Here is a 20908-nt window from a genome sequence, read left to right as displayed (position 1 = left end):
AGAAGAAGAAGCTGTTGCTCATCCTGGAGGCAAGGGTCAAACAGTAAGAGGGTGGTGAGTTCTTGTTGCACCAGATAGATACAAAACAGATACCAAACACAAACACTTTAGATCATCCCAGGATTTATTGTTGGTTAAGCAGTGGACAGCAAATAGTGCACTGATTCATTACTATTCAGCAATATTTTGTATGTGTATGTAGTGTGTCAGTCATAACATCAACAGTCAAGCTATTATAATGAAGATGAAGGACATTGTATTGCATTCACTGGAAAAATCAAATGTTCTTTGCACAGCAGTATAATTAAGTTAGGTGCTGGTCAAACACAGGTAATGCAAAAGAATAAAGAAAAATAAGAACGATTTTGCAGCATCACAAAAAAACCTTCAATTTTGGACCAACTAAAAACATGTTGGCATTTGTTCTTCCAACTGTCAAGCAAAAATGATAAATACACAAAAACCCTTGCTTGCTCTCCCACTTGTAGAAAATGATAAAATAAAAACCAAGGAGTTTTCAGTTGGTCCAGAGCTGAATATTCTGGTGTGTGGTAAGATCAGCCTTGTTTTATATATTATTGCATGTTGAAGTTTATGTTTGATTGAAGGTGACCTTCTCACAAGTCAGTGTAGGGAATACAGAATACAGCAAGTTGGTGCAAGTAGAGCAGTCAGGGAAGAATTAATTTTGTTAAGTTGATTCTCTATTTCTTACACATAACAGACATAACAATGTTAAAATGTTAGATTTAGTATCTTCAACAATCAGTCACACTAGTTTTGGTCAAATTTGAATCTGTCAATATATACATAATACTTTGCTTGTGTTTAAGACTTGAGAGCCTTTCTGCAAGTGACTATGAGTAATTATTTCAGGAGGTTCTTCATAATCCTTACTGAAGAGCCTCTGTAGCCACCACCAAAGTGGTTCCAGTGATTCAGATAGTGAAAGAGTTGATAAAGCTGGCTTCTCTTTGCAAAGCCTGGTGCTTGAGGAATCTTTTCATGGTAGGCAGAGTAAAACGAGCTGTTGAAGCCACCAAACATCCCGGCAATACCCAGCTCAAACTCTGAATGGCCATAGAAGGAAGCAGGGTCAAAGATGACTGGGCCTTCTGCATTCTCCGCCACATTGCCTCCCCATAAATCTCCATGGAGGAGAGCAGGAACAATCTCTATGTCTGTGAAAAACTGAGGGATCTTCAGCTGTAAATAACAGAGACAATATGTGAAATGCACTGTCAGATTATTGATACATTAATAAAAAATGTGCGAGGTTTTGTTTCTGAAAGTAAGGGTGCACCTGTAGCTTGGCCCATAGCTCTGCAGCCTCCCTGTCTCCATAAGATTTCTCTACCATGTTGATCTGGTGCTGCAGCCTCTGCTGGGAGTAAAATGTCACCCAGTCATCCTGCCACTCATTGTTCTGGAGAGATAAGGAAAAAAAGAAGGTGGCACTTATACTGCTAAGTATGAATGTAAGAGACTTAGAGACCACACACATGCACTACATATGTACTACGTCTTAGTAACTAAAATACAATCTTGTTTCACCTAGTGTACAAATACAATATTTTTACCTGTGGTAGATATCCACAGCATGTAGTAACATTAAAGCCAAATTTTTCAGTAACAGCCACCTCCGACTGCCCAGCTCCTTTTCCTGTGTACCAAAGAAAAAAAGTCATATAGTGCATGTTAATTAATCAGTACATTACACTCTCATTTAAAATATGGGTTTGTTGCTATTCATATATGTCAGCAGTGGTCAGAAGTAGCAAGAGGATAAAATATTTTTTGTGCATTTGTCTACATTTGAATGTACTGAAGTGTAGTTAAGGTGAATTACCTACTGTCTGCTGCTCTTTATTCAACTTTTCCAACTGTCTCTTGTTCTGAAGATGCAAATCTGCCAGCTGCTCTCCTAGTCGCTTTGAGTACCTACATATTGAATTTAGAAATAAAAGGATTTGTTTTGTTTTTTTAAAAGAACAAATAGATATATGCTATTGTGATATTTTCACGTTGCCCTCGAGTCTAACCTGTATACAGTGCTAATGATACTGACACAGTACTAAACAAATGGTGTGAGAGCTCTTACTTGCTAAGACCTCTCATGTCCAGATGCTCCATCACAAATACACAGCCTCCTGTGTCAAGTTCAATCACCTTCACAGGCTTGGGGACTTTAACAGTTTCTGTCTTTAAAATGGCTTCCAAACTGGCCATCTCCCCATCAAACATCAGTTTGGCCTGAGTAAAGCAAAAACGGGATTTGGGCTGGTGAGCATGTAGTTTGCATGTTCACGACACAAACAACAATTAGCCTATTCCTCGTTTCACAATGTGTGCACAAAGTTCAGTGGCTATCATAGAGTGTAGCTAAATACTTGGAACAAATCATATTCCCTGTTGTGCTTTTCCATCCAGATTAATAGCACATGCGGTGATTCAGACATCACCTAAAATATATGTCGCTATGATAAATTAAAATATTTTTAAAGTAGTAATAACAAGAATACCTCGCTCTTGTGATTTATCTTCACAAACACTCTCCCAGTGTCAGTATCATAACTCTGGCCCTCGCTGATGCATCCACCTCCCGAGTGACCAGTTGACTTCAGCATGGTTGTCCCCAACTCTTTCTTTAACTTAGCTTCCATGGTTATTTCCTAGAAACAATTCCAGCCGAAACACAGAGGTGCAAACAGCAACAGCACAGTACAACTGCAGAGTCAGGACTTTGAGGGGGGCGTTTTCGATGTTACCTGTTGTGTGAGCCAGCGATGATCTTGTTTTTCTTCCGGTTGTATTCATACAAGGTGCAACATTAACCAATGAGAAACAAGACTAGACTGATTGATCGGTCGATCGTCCTATCACAGCGACGTACCACGGTCGTGTGAGCGTCGCCATGGTGCCAAGTCTGGCTACCTCGACTAAATGCTATCCATAGATGCTAACATTGCTATGCTCCTGCTGGAAAACAAAAATGACCAGAAATGAAACGTGTTTGTTGCTTGGAGCGACTGGCGTCGGCAAGACGTTATTGCTGAAGCGTCTACAAAATATCCTTTACGCCTAGGTGAATGTTTTTGTAAACTAGAGCTAAAAAGAAGTATACAAGTACTGTAAACTGAAAATGTTGTGTATTTAAAAGGGAGCTAATATAACGTGATGAGCTAACGTGTAATGCAATCAATAAGTGCTAGCTAACAAACTATTATTTTATTACAGTTTTTAGTTTATTTGGAACATTAGCTAAAATGAATGCAGACGAATGCAACTCTTTAATAAATCCTCGATTCATGGAGGTTATAATGTTGCAATAGCAATATTAGTGGAGATTCATATGAAGTACATAAATGATATGGAACTAAAGTAAATTAAAGGACATTAAAATATAATGTTATAGGGTGGTCTAAACTGCATACCGTTAGAAAAACCGATTACAACAAAATGCCAATTTCACAACTGAACAAAACATTTTAAACGGTTTACATAATGTATAAAGCAAATTTTATAAAGCAAAACTGACATGAAGTTCACAGCACTGGCTCTTGTGGATTTTTATTCCCTAACCGATATTGTTTACAGCTCAGTTTGCATGGATTAGATGACCTGGGAACACCTCCTACTCTGCCTACAGTAAGTGATAATGAAAAAAAATTTAATACGGTGTTTGCAGGCTTGATTTTGATGTGACAGATATATATATATCTATATATCCATATAATGCCTCTAATCACAGGTAGGAACCAATCTGACAGACCTGACACTGAAGAAGAAGAAGGTCACAGTAAGAGAACTGGGAGGCTGCATGGGCCCCATATGGCCCAGTTATTTCAACGACTGCTCCTCTGTCATTGTATGTTTTTGTATACATAAGGCATCTGTTTGCAAGATTTGATGGAATTAAATAGACTGTTGGAATTATGTTACTGAATGTTTGTTTCTTTGTGTTTTCTCATAGTTTATGGTAGACTCAGCCAACATCGCTCAGGTGTCCTCCTCCTGTATGCAGCTGCTGTCCGTACTCTCTGCTGAGCCCCTGTGCAGTGCCTCCGTGCTTATTCTCTTCAACAAGAGGTAACAATATGAGTATACACACCGATCCCTACATTCAGTTGCCATGTATTCAAGATGTGAGAGTCAGGAGGTTCAACACAACATGTATATTCAGTCTCCTAATTCTGTTGTTTCTGCCACTTTGTATTTTCTTATTTTTGTTTTTATTACACCTTTTTCCAGGGACATGCCCTGCACTATGAGTCTTATAGAGATGAAGTCACTGTTAAGAATGGATGACATCATTGAATCTGCTACTCAGCCAATCACAACACTGGAACTCAGTGCCCGCTCTGGACAGGGACTTCAGCAGGTGCTCAGCTGGCTTGAGTCTAGCACAGTCAAGTGATCTATCATATGTTTGTTCCTTAAAAAGCCATGCTGCTATTTAGGACTTTGAATAATGGTTTTAAGCCTTTTGGAAAGAGATGTGACTATCCTCAGTGAGCAAAGATTGTTTGTACACCATTTTTAAGAGGATGTACTGGTGTGTTTAGTGTGGACTCACTGAAAAAATAGCGATGTGTTAATGGCGATGTATTCATGATATGATGGCAAGATGGTATGGTTTTAAGGTTGGCTATTTTAACATTTGTTAAATCAACACTGTAGGTCTAACTTGCAGTTATCTATGCTGGTCACTTTTAATAGTTAAATCCTTTGAATTGCAGGGATTCATGACTGACTGTAGTGTGATCATAGGATCATGTCATTGTAACATTGGGGGAAACCTCATGCGTCCCTAAATAAGGAGAAATCTCTGTCTGAAATAAAATAACTTCTTGCACTTCAGTTTTAAAAACTAATCAAATGTGAAGAACAAATGTAAGACAGACTACTGTAAAGGAATGCAGCATAGTAGTTATGACTTATTACCAGCAGGGGGCACAAGGTGTACAACACTGAATACACAACACACAATGCTGAAATTGTTACTGGGTGTGTGCCTGTGTTGTGATGATTTCATATCAAATGTATTGATATCAAGGGAAATGAGAGTATGTAAAGCAATAAAATCAAATGAACAATGAAGCAGTGTTATAATAACACCCTTATATTTGATGAGTCAGTGGTTCACAAGCAATGAATAAAACTATGATTCATACATTTTCTAATGTTGCCTCGCTTATAGTTAACTCTGAAGTATGAACAGTCCTCCCAAACTATAATTTCATTCACTTAACCCCAGCGATTCATTTCCCCATAGTAAAATTGTATATACGCTTATGTTTCTCATCAATTCTGGTCCAACCAAAGTCCCACAAAGTTCATAATGTTGTCTGATGAAGTAACATCTCAAGAGCAGGATATGTCTTTCAGAAATTGTTCCCAGTTATTAGAAATTGTTTTTTTTTCAGGAGCCAGAGTATATGACAGCAGCAGCAGCAGCCAGCTAAGCTAATCATACCAACAGTTGAGTGAGCAGACTTGTTGACTAACTGAAAAGCCATGACACATTTGCCTGGTTAGTATTGCTGTGCAGAGACAACAAAATATTATCAAACTGTGCTTTTGTGTAGGTTTGTATCTGAATTCAAGTAGCAATAGGTTATGGCCTTAAAGAAGTTTTACATGACACTAATATTTGCTGATACAAAGGTGTCATCTCTTTTATGTCCCTGCAGCATTCGTAACCAGAGGAGCAGGACAGTCGGTTATAGTGAAGAGCAGAACCAGCTTGCATCAATCTAAGGGTTACTGTATTATACCACAATATAAAAACAACCAAGAATAGGGTTTTCATACAATTTCTCAAGTTCTTGGGGCTGCAGTTCGGTTCGCGGTTAGAATGATATTTCAAGAGCAAAACCTAATGGCATTCACCCTTTTCTCAGATATTTTCTCTCCAGTTTAGTCAGTCCTCATAAGAAAGGGTTCTGACTGCTCTGTGCAGCCTGTGATCCCTGAGTGCTGGCTGAAGAGAAGGGCAACAAGGGCTCAGGGAGGTTCCCTGGCAGCTCCAGACCAGGCTGGGTGGGGTGAGTCAGTGACGAAGGGAGGCTGGCAGGCTGGTGGCTCATGGGCAGAGGCAAGGAGGCACTGTATGGAAGAGAAGTGTTCTGAGGAGCCGCAGAGGTGGAGCTGGAGCCCATTTGATTCAGAGTTAGTTTGGGCTGCTCAGTTTGAAATGGATTGGTGGCTGAAGGAGCACTCAGGCCTGGGCAGAAGGAAACATAAAACAGAAGAGTATTAGGTTTATTTTAACCAGTTTTTCAAATTAGATTTATCATTTCTGAAAGCAGGTCTAAAACCTGATAAATCAAACACTGTTAACATTCAGCCTGCTTCATGTTTTTGTAAGTGAATCTAGCATGGCACTATAATTGCAAACAGGATCATGTGGCATATTTGGGAATTTCTCCATTACAAGGTTCCTTTTTAGCCACATACTCCTAAGGTTTGGACACAGTCAAGGTTTTTAAAAGTCCATATTTGTATGACATGCTGTGGTACCTGAGTGACAGTCCTGTACACATAATTTGCATTTAACTGGTTAAATTATGCAAAACACCCAGCTGATTTAAATCTAAAGCTCTTAAAGGATCCGCTTTCCCAGTCTTTCCCTGATTAAACAAATTGAGTGTTGCATCTCTAGTCAATAATGCAATAAATACCTGACAAAAAGGGATTCTTGGTCTTGGCTGGGGGATTTGCTGGGATCAAGCTATCCAGGTTTACCAAGGACGCTGCTGTGGGACCCAGGAAGGACTCAGGTGTCTGGCATGTACGAGGGCTAGGGGCAGTCAGGCTTTCTCCAAGACGTGACAGGTCAAAGAGCTCAGGACTGCCCTCCCCTTGCCCGTTGACATTCACCTGACCTCCATCCATGGCCTCATCAAACAGATCCCCATCTAACAGCAGAACAGCAGAGATTACAAGTATGTGGGATCCACAGAACCACAGTAAGAGAATGTGAAGAGAAAAAGAGACTAAAGTAAGAGAATGTTTTGTTTACCTGAGGGACTTCCAGTTCGTTGAAAAGGTTCCCTGACAGCTCCCTCAAGTGCTGTTCTTTCTGATGGAGCTGAAAATGGATCAACTCTCGAGGAGGCTGTAAAACATAACAGAATTGAATTATTGTGAAATATTGTGTTTCATATATTTCCTATTTGTCTTCATCTGAGCTGTATGAGTGCATGCACTCTACATACTCACCTGCAGGGAAAGCCCAGACACGGCCTGTGGCGTTGAGGTCAGTGACATTGTTCGACGGCGCATCCCAAGGGCCAGCTGGGGGCTCCCACGGTGGAGGAGGGCTGTTGGAGGTTGGTGGCACCATCCACGGAGAATCTACTCTTGAAGTGTTAGTGCTACCCTCTTTAGGAACAAAGAGGAGAGGTATAGAGAGTAAGTTTATCATTCTATGGCCACAATTTACTATATATTATTTATATTTGGTGCTTAAACACTCCTGTTTTGGTCATAGCAAGCTAACCCAAGGCTCACCCAAGGAGTCCCAAGGGTCTGTGCCGCTCGGTTGAGCTGCTGCCTGGTGTGTGGAATTATTCCAGCGATGGTCACCAGAAGGCGGATCTGAGGGCACTGCAAAAACATCTACCAGGTCCATGAAGGCGGTCTGACCACATCAGCAAGAAAAAAATCTGCGTCAGTTCATAATATTGCTTCAGCATTCACTGAACACATTCAACACAACAGCTAACTTGATTTATTTATGAACTTTATGAACAAAACATGGTCAGACCCACTAACGGTACATCATCATCAGCATTGTCCTAAAGTATTTTAGTGGATTTGGTTGTGATCCTTGGGCCATAATTACATGTTTTCAAATGGTTATGGTTATATTTCATCACCCCCATTGAGATATTCCATACCCCAATATTTCATACCCCGCCTTTAGCCTCCATCTGACGTTTGCTTTCCTCCAAAGCTTTCTGGAGCATCGACTCGTCTCCTTGACGACTGAGCTGTTCCTGTCAACAGATACAATCATGGATAGATGCCTTTGGGTATTATAGCTTCCAGCAAAATTCACATATTGTCACATCCTAATATATTTATGACTCAGTGGCAGCACACAGGCTCCAATGCTAGCTTGTATTTTTCCAAGGAAACATATGACCCAGAGACAGATGTGCGCTATGGCCGCAGACCAGAAAATTCTCCAGTCAAAGAGAGGAGAGCATCACTGTGCTCTCTAACAGAGCAGTTCTTTTGTGCTACAGTATACTGACACAGTGAGAGAGAAAATAGGGAGGAGAAAGACAAAGAGACGGAATGAGACAGGGAGAGAGAGGTGGGGTACAATGGCTTTCTGATATAATGGAGTAGATATAACAGAATGATAAGTATGCAACTTAAAAAAGGCATAGTAGGTGTGGAAATTCGTTACACATTTTATAGTGGGAAATAATCATCAAGAAAACACAGGGTGTTGGGTAGGGTAATGGTAAGATGGGAACACACACCATCCCAACTATAACCTTGATGCAGCCATGGTTACTAAGATTTGAGACTTTAAAAAGTGTTCAAAGTGATTCACATCAAACTGTAGGACTGCTGGAATCTGGATAAATCTGAATGTGATCTGGATATTATCTGGATATGTGTCTATGGTCATCTGCAGCTGTAATTTCCCAAAGTTAGTTGTTAAATGTATGATCGTAAGTGTTCTCAATGTCCGTTAGGGTTTCAAAACCCTGCTAGTGTGTTCCCAGCATTACAAAGCAGAAGCTCCACAATCCCCCCAGTGACCCCAAGCACCCCTACCTGCTGATGCTCCTCCTTGCTCAGGCTCAGGGCTAACTGGAGCTGGGTTTCCTCATCCATATCCAATGTGGCAGGTGCCTGTTGGACTGGCTGTGTGGGTGTTAACAGAGGAGAGAAATGCAATCAGTTTTTGATCAACAAATGTGGACATAATTTTTGGACATCCTCACAGTGCATTGCATGCAATTGTACAGGTGTTCCAAACAGAGTAAAGGGGTCACACCCGTTGCTCTTTGTATGACACCACACCAGAAAAGATCAGAGTGGTTGAGATGGGTGTCTCCTACTACTGGATTAAAGGGAGAGATCTTGTGGTTAGTGGAACAGGAGGATGAAGCCACAATTGTTTATTAGTCCCTGCAGAGAGTTGCATGGCCATTTGCTGTTTAAAAGTGAGTGAGGGAGGTTATGGATCAAATCTAGAGAGGAGAGAAAGTGAGTAATACATGCAGTTGTGTCCCAGAAGGACAAACACTGGGCTGTGACATTGGTTTTAGTGTGCAGAGCAACAGGAGATGTGCTATAGGGCAAAGGCTGCAAAGGAAGGATCATCCCTTGTTCCAGTGTACTTGTACCTTCTGTGCCTCCTCCTTGCTGAGACTCATAGCAATCTGGAGCTGGGTCTGTTCATCAATGTCCACAGGGGGAGGTGGCTAGGGTCAAGCAAGAAGGATTAGGGGGAAGACTAATCAAAGGGAAAGGTAAGATCACGCTTGACTTTGTTTGTGTGATTTATTAAGAAATTATTGAGAGAATATAACGATTTGAGGTGATTGAAAAAAGAGGAGGAACACAGAGGTCTAATTTATGTATCCCAATTTAATCATCAAAATTCACAACTGATTTCTTTGATTTCAGAAGTGGAAACGGCAAAGCACTGCAATATATTTCCATAGTAGCCGAGCAGAAGTCACAGAGGGCAACAAATGCCCTTGCCATGGAGACTAGGGCGGGATGTGGGTGTTTAGGAGTGGATCAATGCACACATCCTGTCTGGCTTCTCACTGTTTCACTCGCAGTGTCCTCACTCTTTAGCATGCCTCACACTGATTGGTCAAAGTGCCATTATCGACCACATCAGAGACAGAGTTGATGATATCGCTTTCTGTGAAAGGTTCTGGGAAATGGTGGCCTAGTAGACACAGCAGGAGTGCTTCACCACCGTGACTGACAGTGTACAAGTCCTTTAATGTTTCACTACAGAATTGCAACATAACATGTCCGCAGCAGGGCAGTGAAGAAGCCTCTTTCTGTCAGGCACATGTGCTATATGGATAAGGGGTTTGTGCTCTGTGTGTGTGTGTGTGTTGTCTCAGTTAGAGGTACCTTTTCACTTTCTTCTCGGCTCATAGCCAGGGCCAGCTGCAGCTGCAGCTCCTCTTCTCCACTGGTCGCAGGCCGAGCTTGCTCCAGGTCTGGAGCAAGTCGAGGAGAGGAAGAGGAGGCTACAGAGACAGAGGAAGAGCCAAGGGAAATGGGTGTTTACCGAGGAAGGGGGAGCAGAAAATGTAGACAAAAACATTAACGGATAGAAATAGAGGGGGAAGAAGATGGAAGGCAAAGAAAGAAACACTTTAGGCTAATTTTTAAGATAAAAAAAGGGCTAGCACTGTTGTTGCATGTTAATTTTTTTTTCCATTGCCCGTTGTTTAGGGGCCTTTGCTGGCGTTGCTTGCCTCGGTCTGCCTAACTCTGCCTGCACTGAGAACAATGGTGTGCCTGTGTGGAGAGTTACGGTGGTGGAGGGGGAGAGGAATGGATGGGTTGGAGTGGGGCCCACCTTATTACCCCGCATCCTCTGGGTTGGATTCAGGTCCAGATTTGGGGAGGGAGTGGGGGGCTGGCATTGTACCAGTCTGGATGCCAGGCTGTGGGTCATGGGGCTAAAACAGTGCAGCAGGCCACACGTTGGCCAAGTCAGGTCTCAGAAACCAATCATTTCCACTTTGCTGCCCTTCAATATCCTCCATCTGAGATGGAATGCTTGCAGACAATTAGCTGCTGCCAACCTCCTGACCTACAGCCATGCCATCCATCAGCACCAACACTTCAACCATGCACTGGAGTCCAGGAATCTCCAGGATACTAGTGCTGACCTCCATTTTTGCCTTTAAAATCACCCAGGGCAGAGCAAGAAGCTGTGCTGTCATGCAGTGTTTCAAAAAACAGAAATACATTGTTTACACAAGCCGATGGCACACATACATGCACATAACGCACACCACCACAGGTTCGCACACTAAACCACCTGTCAAGTGTTTAAACACATGCAGAACACCACACTCTACAGTAGGCCTTTTAGAAATCATCCTATTTGGATAAAGACCAAGTGATTTTAATTACTTGCTATGATCGCTAGAGTGTGAAATTGCTGTGGTTATCCAGCATGAAAGCCAGCCTCTGTCTGATATACTGAGGCTTAAAACATAGCATTTTGTAGTGTTATCAGATGTATAAATTTTTTTCTGTGTATTACAAGGCGTTCTTTTATTGTAGTATCACTGCACCAAAGATCAAGAGCTGGGAGGTTGTAAATGGCCACATGTTTTGCACTCGCACACGTTCTGGCCCAGAAAAACATCAAAAACATCTATCAAGTGGAAATTGTATTGGTGAAATGGGACTTCTGTGGGACTAGTGGTAATAAAACAGTCAGATACCATCTGCAGACATAACTCTGCTTACACCATGAAACAGGCCACAGATATCAAGCAGAGTGACTGGTGCCTTCATGAAACCACAGTTATGCTACTGACTTACACCTTTTAATAAACACCATGTACCACACAGACCACACAAATGCCAAACTATATGGTACACACCACTGACTCTACATTTACAAATGTTACATACAGCTACTTGATGCTTTTCCACAATATGGTTTCAAGTTTGAACCGTTCACTGTAGTTGGTAAGTTAATGACATCAGATGTCATAACTCGTCCACGCTCACACAGGGAGCACTTAAGTCTTATATCACCTTGCCACCTATCCATGATCACTGGAGCGGCTTTACAGATCCACCAGATAAACATGGCATCCAGTTGCAGTTTGACATTAGACTGAAACCAGCACAAACAGGGCCTCCTCTCTTTTGTAAATCCAGTTTAGCTGACGTGACTGTAAGCAGGAGAATGAGAGGAATGCAGATATCCAATTCACAGTCAAGAGCAAAACCGAAAACCCTTTCTATTTAAAACAGAAAGAACAAGAAAGTAATAATTATCAAGGCTTGAATGTTGTAATGTGCTAGTGATATTAAAATAGCATCTACGTCAGTGAGAAATCACAGGTGAGAACTGATTGATGTAAATATCTCACAAGCTGGACTAAAGGTAGAGATGTATAACTGGCAGTGTCTCAACCCTAAGGTGGTTGACAAACTTAGACATTAATTCCACTGCTTTCATCATCCAGAAGAGCTTGTTTGAATTTATATGATAAACACATGACCAAATAAACTCATGACCTGTCATGTGTGCACTCTTGACAAATGACAAGTCACATGCCACAGGAAATGTTTAGGTATTTTTCAGATCATTGTGTACTTTGAAGAACTGAAGTAATGTTACCGTTGAAGATTAGTGTGCTTGTGTTATGTCACAATGAAATTAATATATGACATGTCTCTGCTACTCACAGTGAAAGGAGGAAGGTGAGTCTTTGCACCTCCCAAAATCATCCCCATGGGCCCCTGCTGAACTGGGCTGGCTCGCACGGTGTCCTGGGTATGGAGGAGGCAAGGCTCCAGAGCCATAGCTACTGGTGACCCCTGCCATGCGCGTCTTGGTCTTCAGTGCCTGGCTCCTTTCCCTCTTCAGCTTTTCCTCATCTCTCAACAGAGCCACCAGTTGTTTGGCCTTCTCTCGGACGTTGATACCCTGGTCACGTCCATCCCGATCTATGTACTGGAAGTCTCTCAGTGTCTGGATGGTGTATATGTTCTCCCGACACTCCTTGGCCACACGCTCAGAGCCTGTTTTGATCAGGTAATCCAGCAGGGTCAGCGCCTTATAAACATGGCGCCAGTTTTTACCATGGTCATTGAGCCGCTTCCAGATCATACCCATAACCTCGGTGAAAGCCACTACATTGAAGGTCAGGTCTGCGATTTCAGACATGAGCGAGCTGGAGGGCCCCCAGTGGTCGTTGGAGGTGGCCTCTCGGACCTTGATCTCGGCCTCTGTGTAGTTGTTGACCATGTTTTTCATCTGCCGGCGGAGCGATGAGGTCTGCATGATGGCAGTGGTGTTTTACAGGTGGCAAAAGACAGTCTAACAGCGGGCCAGCCCGCTGTGTCGCCTCAGGCAAGGTGGTTCGTTAGAGATCAGTTCAGCAGAAAAATGCAGTGAAGTTGTCCACCTCCTGGCAACTTCAGAGACGTCCACCAGTGTGTTCCTGCTGAAGAGGAACACACATATTAGATGTACATTACTATTCTTATGTAAAACATTAATGGAAACAACTTTCTCTCATTTAACAAACACACCACATCCTCAGTATTGTTACCCCTTCTGTATGCCATTACTAATAGTGACTATAGCTCAACTCTCACACATTTTTTTTTCATTCAGTAATTGTGTTTGGAAAGAAGAAGGAACAACTCAGCACCTCCAAGCAATGTGAAACACAACACCTGGGTTCAGTTTTGCGTGAGTGTACACACTGCTTTGTTCCTAAGTAAGCAACGACCAGCTCGATCAGAGCTATTTCCTACATTCAATTTAATGAAAAAAAGAAGTTTTTTTCTTCCCTGAAAAGCAAATATTAGTTTCAGACTCAGGGACTACAATCCAGCCCGCCAGTGTAGAAATATGAATTTTACCTCAGAGTGTTATCAAAGCTGGGAGGGGCTCCACCCCTCCTGTTTTTCTGACCTGATTACATCACCACAGCAGCAGCAGGGCTTCAAAGCGTTTGAAGACTCACAAAACTGTAACAAAACAGCTGAATTCCTACACAAATACGTGCACAGCGGTCTGCCAGAATCACCAACAGCCTCCTGTTTTTTCATTTTACTTCAATAATTCAAGATAATTATATAGTACAGTAGAGTATCTGTCTCCTTGCCTTGGATATTGAACTCTTTTGTCTTACGTCGGCAGGAAAGTGAGTCAGCTGGAAGTGAGTCTAATCTATCTAAGCTCTGAGATGGTTGAACAAAAATGATCAATCGCTTCACTTAAGAGTCAAATGCAGTGTCATGAGTAAGCATTTCCAAAATACTAGAAAGGGGTATGAGAAATGTGCTTTCAAATAGCTGGTATTGATCCTCTGAGTCAGTGAAATACAGAATATAATAAAATTGTTCTAAAATAGGTGTAAGATTTCTATTGAGATATATGTGAACTTTTAATATAGAAACACTAGTACTGTAAATAAAACAAGTAAACTAAAAAACATTTTAGTTTTAATCCTTAGATGTGTTAGCAAGCTGTGGTTGTTCTATGAAAAAAAAAGGTGACTGCAGTAGGTTTGCCTGAAAACTCTAACACACCATGAGAGAACTTCCTGTACTGTACGGGGACTGTAAATATATTATTAAGTGGTGCTGAGAGTCAAAATGTTTGTGGCCACAGGTTAAATCTCAAGTGGTGACCACTGCAGGCCCAGTTCACCACTTAGTCCCATTGTTATCTCCTGCTGATTCCTGAGGCTATACTCAGCTGGAGACTGTTTGAGGAATAATTAGAAAGTCAGTCAAATGTGTCCTTCCTGCAACTTCCTGTAAATGAAAGTAAAGGAGAAAGAGAAGGAGGTTTAAACAAGTGACAGAGAGAGAGCGAGAGAGAGCAGAGCTGTAACAGGAAGATTGGACTTCTAAGCCAATATGGAGTTAAATTAATTTTGTGGCATATCTGGCACCTTGATTTAGACTAACAAATTATTATCACATAAGTCAGAATGAGTAGTTGGGTGAGAGAGGCAGCAAACACTCCCCACCACTACACACACACAAATACTCTTTTTATCAAACACACACACACTCACTCTATCTGTCCTGAGAAAATAGAGATTTCTCACACAGTTTGAATATCACTTGTGACCTTGAAGTGGTGGCACATTTCACCGGGTTCTTTAAGTACTGTGAAATATACTTTGGAGGATTCAATTAATCTGTAAAACATATATTCTTACTCTATGTGCGAGATTACCAAGCAAGCAGTTTCCTAACGCTCTTTATCTCTACCCATTGCAAGCAAAGTGAAAACTGCTCTCAGATCAGGCCTACATGCTCGGCCAGGTATGTTGAATCGTGCCCTACAGATGTGTAAAGAAACAGGAGACCACCGGATGAAAGCCCAGGTCTAAAAATCTAAAATGATTTCTCTGACATGTCCTTTTTGCCCCAAACCAGGACGACCGGGCCCATTATCATTGCACGTTGCGTCAAATGGGATGATCGGGTAGGTGAAGTATGTGACCGTGACTCAGCTATGTTTCCGAGTTTGAAAGTTGAAACCTCGACCAGAAAAAAATTGAAATGAAATAAATAAAACAGGAAGAAAACGCTAAATCGTTCGCTGCCTCCACTTTCACTTACCTTCATGTCATTGCGCGTCAGTGGGGTCCCAACTTGGGGAGGTTTTGGGTGGAAGAAGAAACGCCTCCGCCTCTCGACATGTCCCGTAGATTTCGGACAGGGAAGAGAACTAGTGTGAAAAGAAATCTAAGGCGCAGGAAAGGAAAACATCCGCGGAGGATCCGTCTGTACTCGATACGAATCCAAAACTACAGCGAGGCGGTGCTTATTTGTTATCAAACTTAACTTGAGTGTGTGTGCATATCATAAATCCAGGCACTGGGCTTGCAGATGGCTCAGCACCCCCCCCCTCCCGCTACTAAACACACACATACACAGAGTAAAAATGGATGGAGAGAGAAGAGAAAAGGGAGGGAGGCCCTGCTCGGTGCATGCAGAGTCAGACTTAACCGTTTCGCTGCCTGATGGAAAAGCATCCGCGCTGACCGGGAGCAGGTGATCAGAGCACAATGAGGAATCACACACAGGATTATATAGGAAGGACTACGTGTTGTAGGCAGAGTCACAACGGTAGCGGCACGGCTTGCTTTCGTTCACAGTGAATCTGCTAATCTCACATCCTAAAGAACAACAGTGATCGTATATTAAATTTCAGGAAATCACTGTGCAAAAATCCCTTTTAGTAAAATAATATCCAAACATTACAGAAACTACACACACACACCCCACAAGCAGACAAGTATAGTGATGTTACAGTTTTGCACTAGGAGGTTAAAGTAAACATCATAAAATAAGATAAGGTGGGTATAAATTCACCACAGACACCATGAGAGATATAACAGAAAGACTGTGTTGTAACAGTTTCTATCAGTGAGCGGTGTTATCCCAGAGGGGTTCTACAAAGAACCACATTTCCTTTCCAGCAGCTTCATCACTGCTTCTCTGCTCTTTACTTATTTATCGCCTCTAATGGGATGTTGTCATAAACTTATGCATTATACACGGCCTAAATCTTGTATTCTATGTATTTACAATGGCTTGCATTCAGTGCTTGGTCCAAAGCAATCGCCAACCACCCAGTTGTGTTTGAAAGTACAGAAGGGTCATATCACAATGGTGAGTGAACAATGATTACCTAACTGAGGGAGAAGCAGCAGGAGAGAGCAGTGGGTCTTGTGGCAGGTCGACTGAGCAGGACAGACAGGAAATACCAGCTCCACCTTGACACAACAAAGGCACGACTCTTGGAGACGACAAAAGAGTAAAGTGTATACAAATCAAAAGTTCATGAAGCAGAGTGAAACTAGTTTTTAAAGAGGCCTTTGGGGGAATTTCTCGAGGTCTGAGGTTAGAAAGCTTTTGGAGAGCGCTTTCCTGGCTGTACATTTGCTCGCGTTACTTTAATGTGACTCGCACTGATCAGAGCTCAACTTCATATACCTCCTCTGGCCCTCCTCCCCTCTGTCTTGCCACCCTATGTCTTTATTTCTCCTGAAAACAGATGCCTGAGCAGGCTTTGTTTCCCAACAAAGGCCTGATGAGGTCAGTGCAGGGGAGGGAGTGAGGAAGGGAGGGGAGGCATGTGGGCAAGGTCTGGGAAAACAGGGGGGGGAGGTGAGATGACTGATAAATTACACCAGGCTACTACTGCATGGCAGTGACATCACACAGACGAGGAAATCTGACTTCTTGTGCGTGGGTATGCATGTGGGTGGGTGGGTGTGTGTGTGTGAGAGAGAGAGAGGGCACAGAGAGACAGAAAGACAAACAGAAAGAGATTTTTTTTTTACTTAAAGTTTGCTGCTAGAAAAAACAACACGAATGCTTCTAATCACTGATCGATTTCTGTGCACTCAAGGAACTCGTCTCTAAATCTTTAACTTTCTTTTATGGAATCTGCTCATCTTTGCTGCCACCTTGTGGTATTTTGTGTTGTTTGTTCTCTTAGATTACATCGTGCTCTTCCCTCTGGCTGCTTCGGTGATATTAAGCTGTATATTAGATTTTTTTTTAATCTGTTGCTGATGTGTTCATTTCTTGCCAAATAGTCTTAAGACCTGATCTGATCTTTGAGATGCAGCAAATCTCATCTTCTATATGGTGCATAATGTAAAAACTGAATGCTGCTTTTCCATGTTCAGTTTAGACTTTTAGAGACAGTAAGCAGACGTGTCTCATATGATCTGAGAGGGGGAAATGTATTATCAGATCAGATATCTATTTTGGCCCTAAAATCAGTCAGTTCTTTATAAATCAACAGCAGCATTTTAAAGTAGTAAAATAGCATTTAATGGAGAGGATAGGATGAATAAATAACACCAGTCTGCAACATATTTATTTCTTGTTATGATTATTTCTGTTTTTTTGTATTTTATTTCATCTTATCTATGTTTTAGTGAAATCAATTTTATATTGCTATTTATTGCTGTCTTTTTTCTCTCACATACACACGTATATGACTCATTTTAAAGAATAAGAATAATATATGACTCATTTAAAATGTATTTCAGTGTCTGTTTATGTGCAAATACTTTCCAAGAAGAAACTATTATGTGGGCAGTCCATTCAGAATGCCCTTGGCTTGTGAAAAGGATGGTTTGATAGGAAAAAAAAGCCTCAGTTATTTGGTATGTTCTGGCTCCTGCAATGAACTGACAAAGTATTTTTTGCTAGTGTTCAGTTCAGTGCTTTAAAGTCAGGCAAGGTATGATGCAACCTTTAGCTTTTACTCCCTTGCTAAACCTTCACTCTACAACAAGTGAATAGCTATTGATGCAAATGATTTATGTCCCCACAGTGAAGCTTCAAGTAATTTTTGGAATATGTCTTCATGCAGTGGTTATACAGAGGAAAATAACATCAGATTGCAGTTGCTGAAGCTGGCAGCGCTGCAGAGGACTCATCGTCAAGCTTCATGAATCATAGAGTAGAGCTCGAGCTGTGCCCCCAGTTCTAATACTCAGAGCAAGTCGTGATCACTGTAGAAATCAATAGGGTTTTGTATGCAAGTACTGTTCTTACCACACTCATGAATAACAAAATCCAAAACACAGTTATGGCAGGCGATGAAGGTACATATTTTCAAGTCACTACTGTTATGTGTGTGACTTGAAAATACACTGTGTGAAGGTTACATGAACATAAAAGAAAGAGGCCACAGTAAATAACCACTGTCACCATGACAAAATTCTCAGAGAAGAGAATGAAAAAAATGAATGTGTGCTCACACTTCACGCCTCCAGTGTCCATGACTACAGGGATTTGGGCAATTATCTGAACACTCTGTCCACCAGTTCATTCATCCATTTATCCATAAAGAGGCAAAAAAAAAAGCCACCTGCACATTAAGGCTCTAAAAATAGACTAGGACCTTTCACCAGGTTTTGAACAGATAAGAATGCATTTTCTCAAGTGTTTGTGTTAGAACAAAATGTTCAAAGGCATAATTTAATTCAAACTTTGGATCATTTTGAACACATTTGGAAAGCTGCAGCATACCAAGTAAAAACTACTCTCTGAATATTTCCAGACTGATCTAGAAGCTCGTTTCTTCAAAGGTAAAGTGCAGCAGTTTAAAGTGAAGATCTTGTCTGCTTTTTTTTGTTTGAGAGCTTTTTCATGCTTCTATATAAGGACTATGTTCTGGATGACACTCTGTGACGCAGAAGCTGTGCTTGCTGTGGGTGTATAAGAGATGACACTCAGCTCTGTTTCGCAGCACACATGGAGAAGCAACTAGGTTGATAGGATTTCGATAGCCTCTCTGTGCCTGGAGACGCTTGAAAGAACATAGAGATGAACACAACTGAGAAGTTTTACCTTCCCGTTGATGGCATCCTAGAAATGTTCAACTCTCTCACCGGGCATCACCAGTCACACATTATGCATCCAGTCCTGCAGAGCACAGTCCTCGCCCCAGTACTCCAGCATCCCAAAGTCTCAAACATATCGAAGACAGGCATGGGCATCATCAAAACAGTTCAAGGGCGCTGGAGCCAGCAGGATAAGAGAGTGGTTACAAGTAGATCCTCAAGTTCTGGCAATGAGCAAGTATCGACTGATCGACTCCCAAAAACGTCGGTGGATCTGCTGGAGCTGGGTCTGACCAAGCACAGGAACTGTCAGAGAATAGTTGTGCTTGGTGCACCTAAAGTGGGTAAAACCAACATTCTCCGGCGGTTCTTGGGTAAAGAATTTGAAGAGCACTATGAACCTACAACTGAGGACTTCCACAGAAAGCTGTTCCACATTGGAGGAGAGGCATACCAGATCGATCTCCTGGACGCCTCAAGTGAGAGGGACTTCCCTGCAAAACGGAGGTTATCCATCCTGACAGGTGAGCCAGTAGCCTATGTGATTTTTAACAATAATAGAATTTGTATTGTTTAAAGTATCAGTAAGATGTTTAGAGATGCTCTTTTCACCCAAGAGAAACTAAAATTCTGGTGTTTCGAGGATAAAATTAAAGACACAAAAGTTACATTATAACCTTATGAAATTCACAAGTCCAGAAATATTATGGAGACAGGGACTGTGTCCTTTAAACCGACTAACAACGACTACTGCTCTCTCTCTTTGCAGGTGACATCTTTCTGCTCGTCTTCAGTTTAGATGACAGAGACTCTTTTAGAGAAGTCTGTGAGCTCCTGGACGAAATCACAACTGCTAAAGCAAAGTTACTAAAATTAAAAAATCCCGCAAGAGTGCCGGCCGTGATATGCGGGAATAAAGTGGACTTGGAAGCAGAGAGAGCCGTCAGCCGGTCAGAGGTGGAAGAAGTCCTCGGTGAGGATGTCTCATTCTTCGAAACCTCGGCAAAAGACGGTTCTGGACTGGAGGGTATGTTCAGTACCCTTGCCGCTCTGGGCGGACTGCCTGGCGAGACCAGTCCTTCCCGGCATGAGATCATATCCATCCTCACCTACCAGTCGCTGTGCATCGGGCAGCGAGGCAGGAGAGGAAGCCGGACGCGGGGACTCGGTGCGCCCTGTGCCGCCGTGGACCCTCTGGCACGCCGCCCGAGCTTCACCAGCGACCTTCGGATGGTGCTTGGATCAAGCACCAAACAAAAGAAACCAGAGAAGTGTCAGATTCAATGAATTGTGAGCCTTCTCTATAAACCAATTGTAGTAGTATGCTGCAATGTCATATTACGTAAGGAGTTATACTCTGTAGCACCAGGCTGGACCGGTGTATTTTGTTTTTGTATATATATGTAACTGCATTCTGTTTTCCAACAATAAAAGGGATTATTTCTAACTGTCATATGTGCACTGTCGTAATCTGTTCATGCAAGGAAAATTCACTTTTTGCGTTTTATTTCAGACATGTAGTTCGTTTATGAAACAGGCGATGGAGACAAATAATACTTCTCACGGTCATGAACGTAAGCAATCAATTGTTTTCGAGTGATGATGCAAAACCCGATCATACGTGTGTGGGAGGGAGATGACTCAAACACCGACCTTATGCGTCTTCTAATATCTCTTATTAAAGAGACTGTTCACATTTAGGCGCGCCCACGACGTTATGAATGGCATCAAGGACCGAGGTGCGGTGTGACAATGCCCGTTACTCAGCGCCAGTAGTCTACGCGCTCATGTATCACCATGGTTATTTCGAGGAA

The 20908-nt window shown here is 42.1% G+C and overlaps 4 protein-coding genes across 6 annotated transcripts; 2 read left to right on the top strand and 2 right to left on the bottom strand.

The window, feature by feature from the left end:
• Nucleotides 1–121: 121 nt before the first annotated feature.
• Nucleotides 122–2772, bottom strand: LOC121198633 (fructosamine 3 kinase related protein). The gene is made up of 6 exons (XM_041062896.1): nt 2523–2772; nt 2102–2253; nt 1850–1941; nt 1581–1663; nt 1304–1426; nt 122–1206 (listed from the first exon to the last, which is right to left on the bottom strand). Exons 1-6 carry the CDS (start codon nt 2661–2663, stop codon nt 868–870), a joined length of 930 nt encoding a protein of 309 aa, XP_040918830.1. The 5' UTR covers nt 2664–2772; the 3' UTR covers nt 122–867.
• Nucleotides 2773–2934: 162 nt separating this feature from the next.
• On the top strand, nt 2935–4957 carry arl16 (ADP-ribosylation factor-like 16). The gene is made up of 5 exons (XM_041063107.1): nt 2935–3068; nt 3596–3648; nt 3752–3868; nt 3974–4089; nt 4252–4957. The coding sequence occupies exons 1-5, from the start codon at nt 2957–2959 to the stop codon at nt 4415–4417; spliced, it is 564 nt and encodes a 187-aa protein (XP_040919041.1). The 5' UTR covers nt 2935–2956; the 3' UTR covers nt 4418–4957.
• A 144-nt stretch (nt 4958–5101) lies between these two features.
• On the bottom strand, nt 5102–15704 carry epn3a (epsin 3a). Of its 3 annotated transcripts, none has more exons than XM_041063104.1 (11): nt 15343–15704; nt 12439–13199; nt 10126–10244; nt 9375–9452; nt 8800–8889; nt 7920–8003; nt 7516–7645; nt 7225–7386; nt 7025–7120; nt 6684–6920; nt 5102–6226 (listed from the first exon to the last, which is right to left on the bottom strand). In XM_041063104.1, exons 2-11 carry the CDS (start codon nt 13034–13036, stop codon nt 5931–5933), a joined length of 1890 nt encoding a protein of 629 aa, XP_040919038.1. In that variant the 5' UTR covers nt 13037–13199; nt 15343–15704; the 3' UTR covers nt 5102–5930. The 3 variants fall into 3 exon arrangements, with proteins under 3 accessions (XP_040919038.1, XP_040919039.1, XP_040919040.1); XM_041063105.1 differs by having other exon boundaries at nt 12439–13196; XM_041063106.1 differs by lacking the exon at nt 9375–9452 and having other exon boundaries at nt 15343–15703.
• A 3373-nt stretch (nt 15705–19077) lies between these two features.
• rasd2 (RASD family member 2) lies at nt 19078–20381 on the top strand. The gene is made up of 2 exons (XM_041063048.1): nt 19078–19618; nt 19864–20381. Exons 1-2 carry the CDS (start codon nt 19078–19080, stop codon nt 20379–20381), a joined length of 1059 nt encoding a protein of 352 aa, XP_040918982.1.
• Nucleotides 20382–20908: the final 527 nt, after the last annotated feature.

This window comes from Toxotes jaculatrix, chromosome 18 (genome assembly GCF_017976425.1).
Source record: "Toxotes jaculatrix isolate fToxJac2 chromosome 18, fToxJac2.pri, whole genome shotgun sequence".
NCBI classification, from domain to species: domain Eukaryota; kingdom Metazoa; phylum Chordata; class Actinopteri; family Toxotidae; genus Toxotes; species Toxotes jaculatrix.
This window is presented reverse-complemented; position numbering and strand designations above follow the sequence as displayed.

Bases quoted from the DNA above. Each gene is read 5' to 3' on its own strand.
- LOC121198633 (XM_041062896.1), bottom strand. From the start codon at position 2,663: ATGGAAGCTAAGTTAAAGAAAGAGTTGGGGACAACCATGCTGAAGTCA. The intron at 2,254-2,522 runs GTATTCTTGTTA...TGCTTTACTCAG, and splicing joins AGATAAATCACAAGAGCGAG to GCCAAACTGATGTTTGATGG. The intron at 1,942-2,101 runs GTAAGAGCTCTC...TTCAATATGTAG, and splicing joins GACATGAGAGGTCTTAGCAA to GTACTCAAAGCGACTAGGAG.
- arl16 (XM_041063107.1), top strand. From the start codon at position 2,957: ATGCTAACATTGCTATGCTCCTGCTGGAAAACAAAAATGACCAGAAAT. The intron at 3,869-3,973 runs GTATGTTTTTGT...GTTTTCTCATAG, and splicing joins ACGACTGCTCCTCTGTCATT to TTTATGGTAGACTCAGCCAA. The intron at 4,090-4,251 runs GTAACAATATGA...ACCTTTTTCCAG, and splicing joins CTTATTCTCTTCAACAAGAG to GGACATGCCCTGCACTATGA.
- epn3a (XM_041063104.1), bottom strand. From the start codon at position 13,036: ATGCAGACCTCATCGCTCCGCCGGCAGATGAAAAACATGGTCAACAAC. The intron at 9,453-10,125 runs GTACCTCTAACT...GCTTGACCCTAG, and splicing joins GCCGAGAAGAAAGTGAAAAG to CCACCTCCCCCTGTGGACAT. The intron at 7,387-7,515 runs GTGAGCCTTGGG...TTGTTCCTAAAG, and splicing joins AGACCCTTGGGACTCCTTGG to AGGGTAGCACTAACACTTCA.
- rasd2 (XM_041063048.1), top strand. From the start codon at position 19,078: ATGAACACAACTGAGAAGTTTTACCTTCCCGTTGATGGCATCCTAGAA. The intron at 19,619-19,863 runs GTGAGCCAGTAG...CTCTCTTTGCAG, and splicing joins GAGGTTATCCATCCTGACAG to GTGACATCTTTCTGCTCGTC.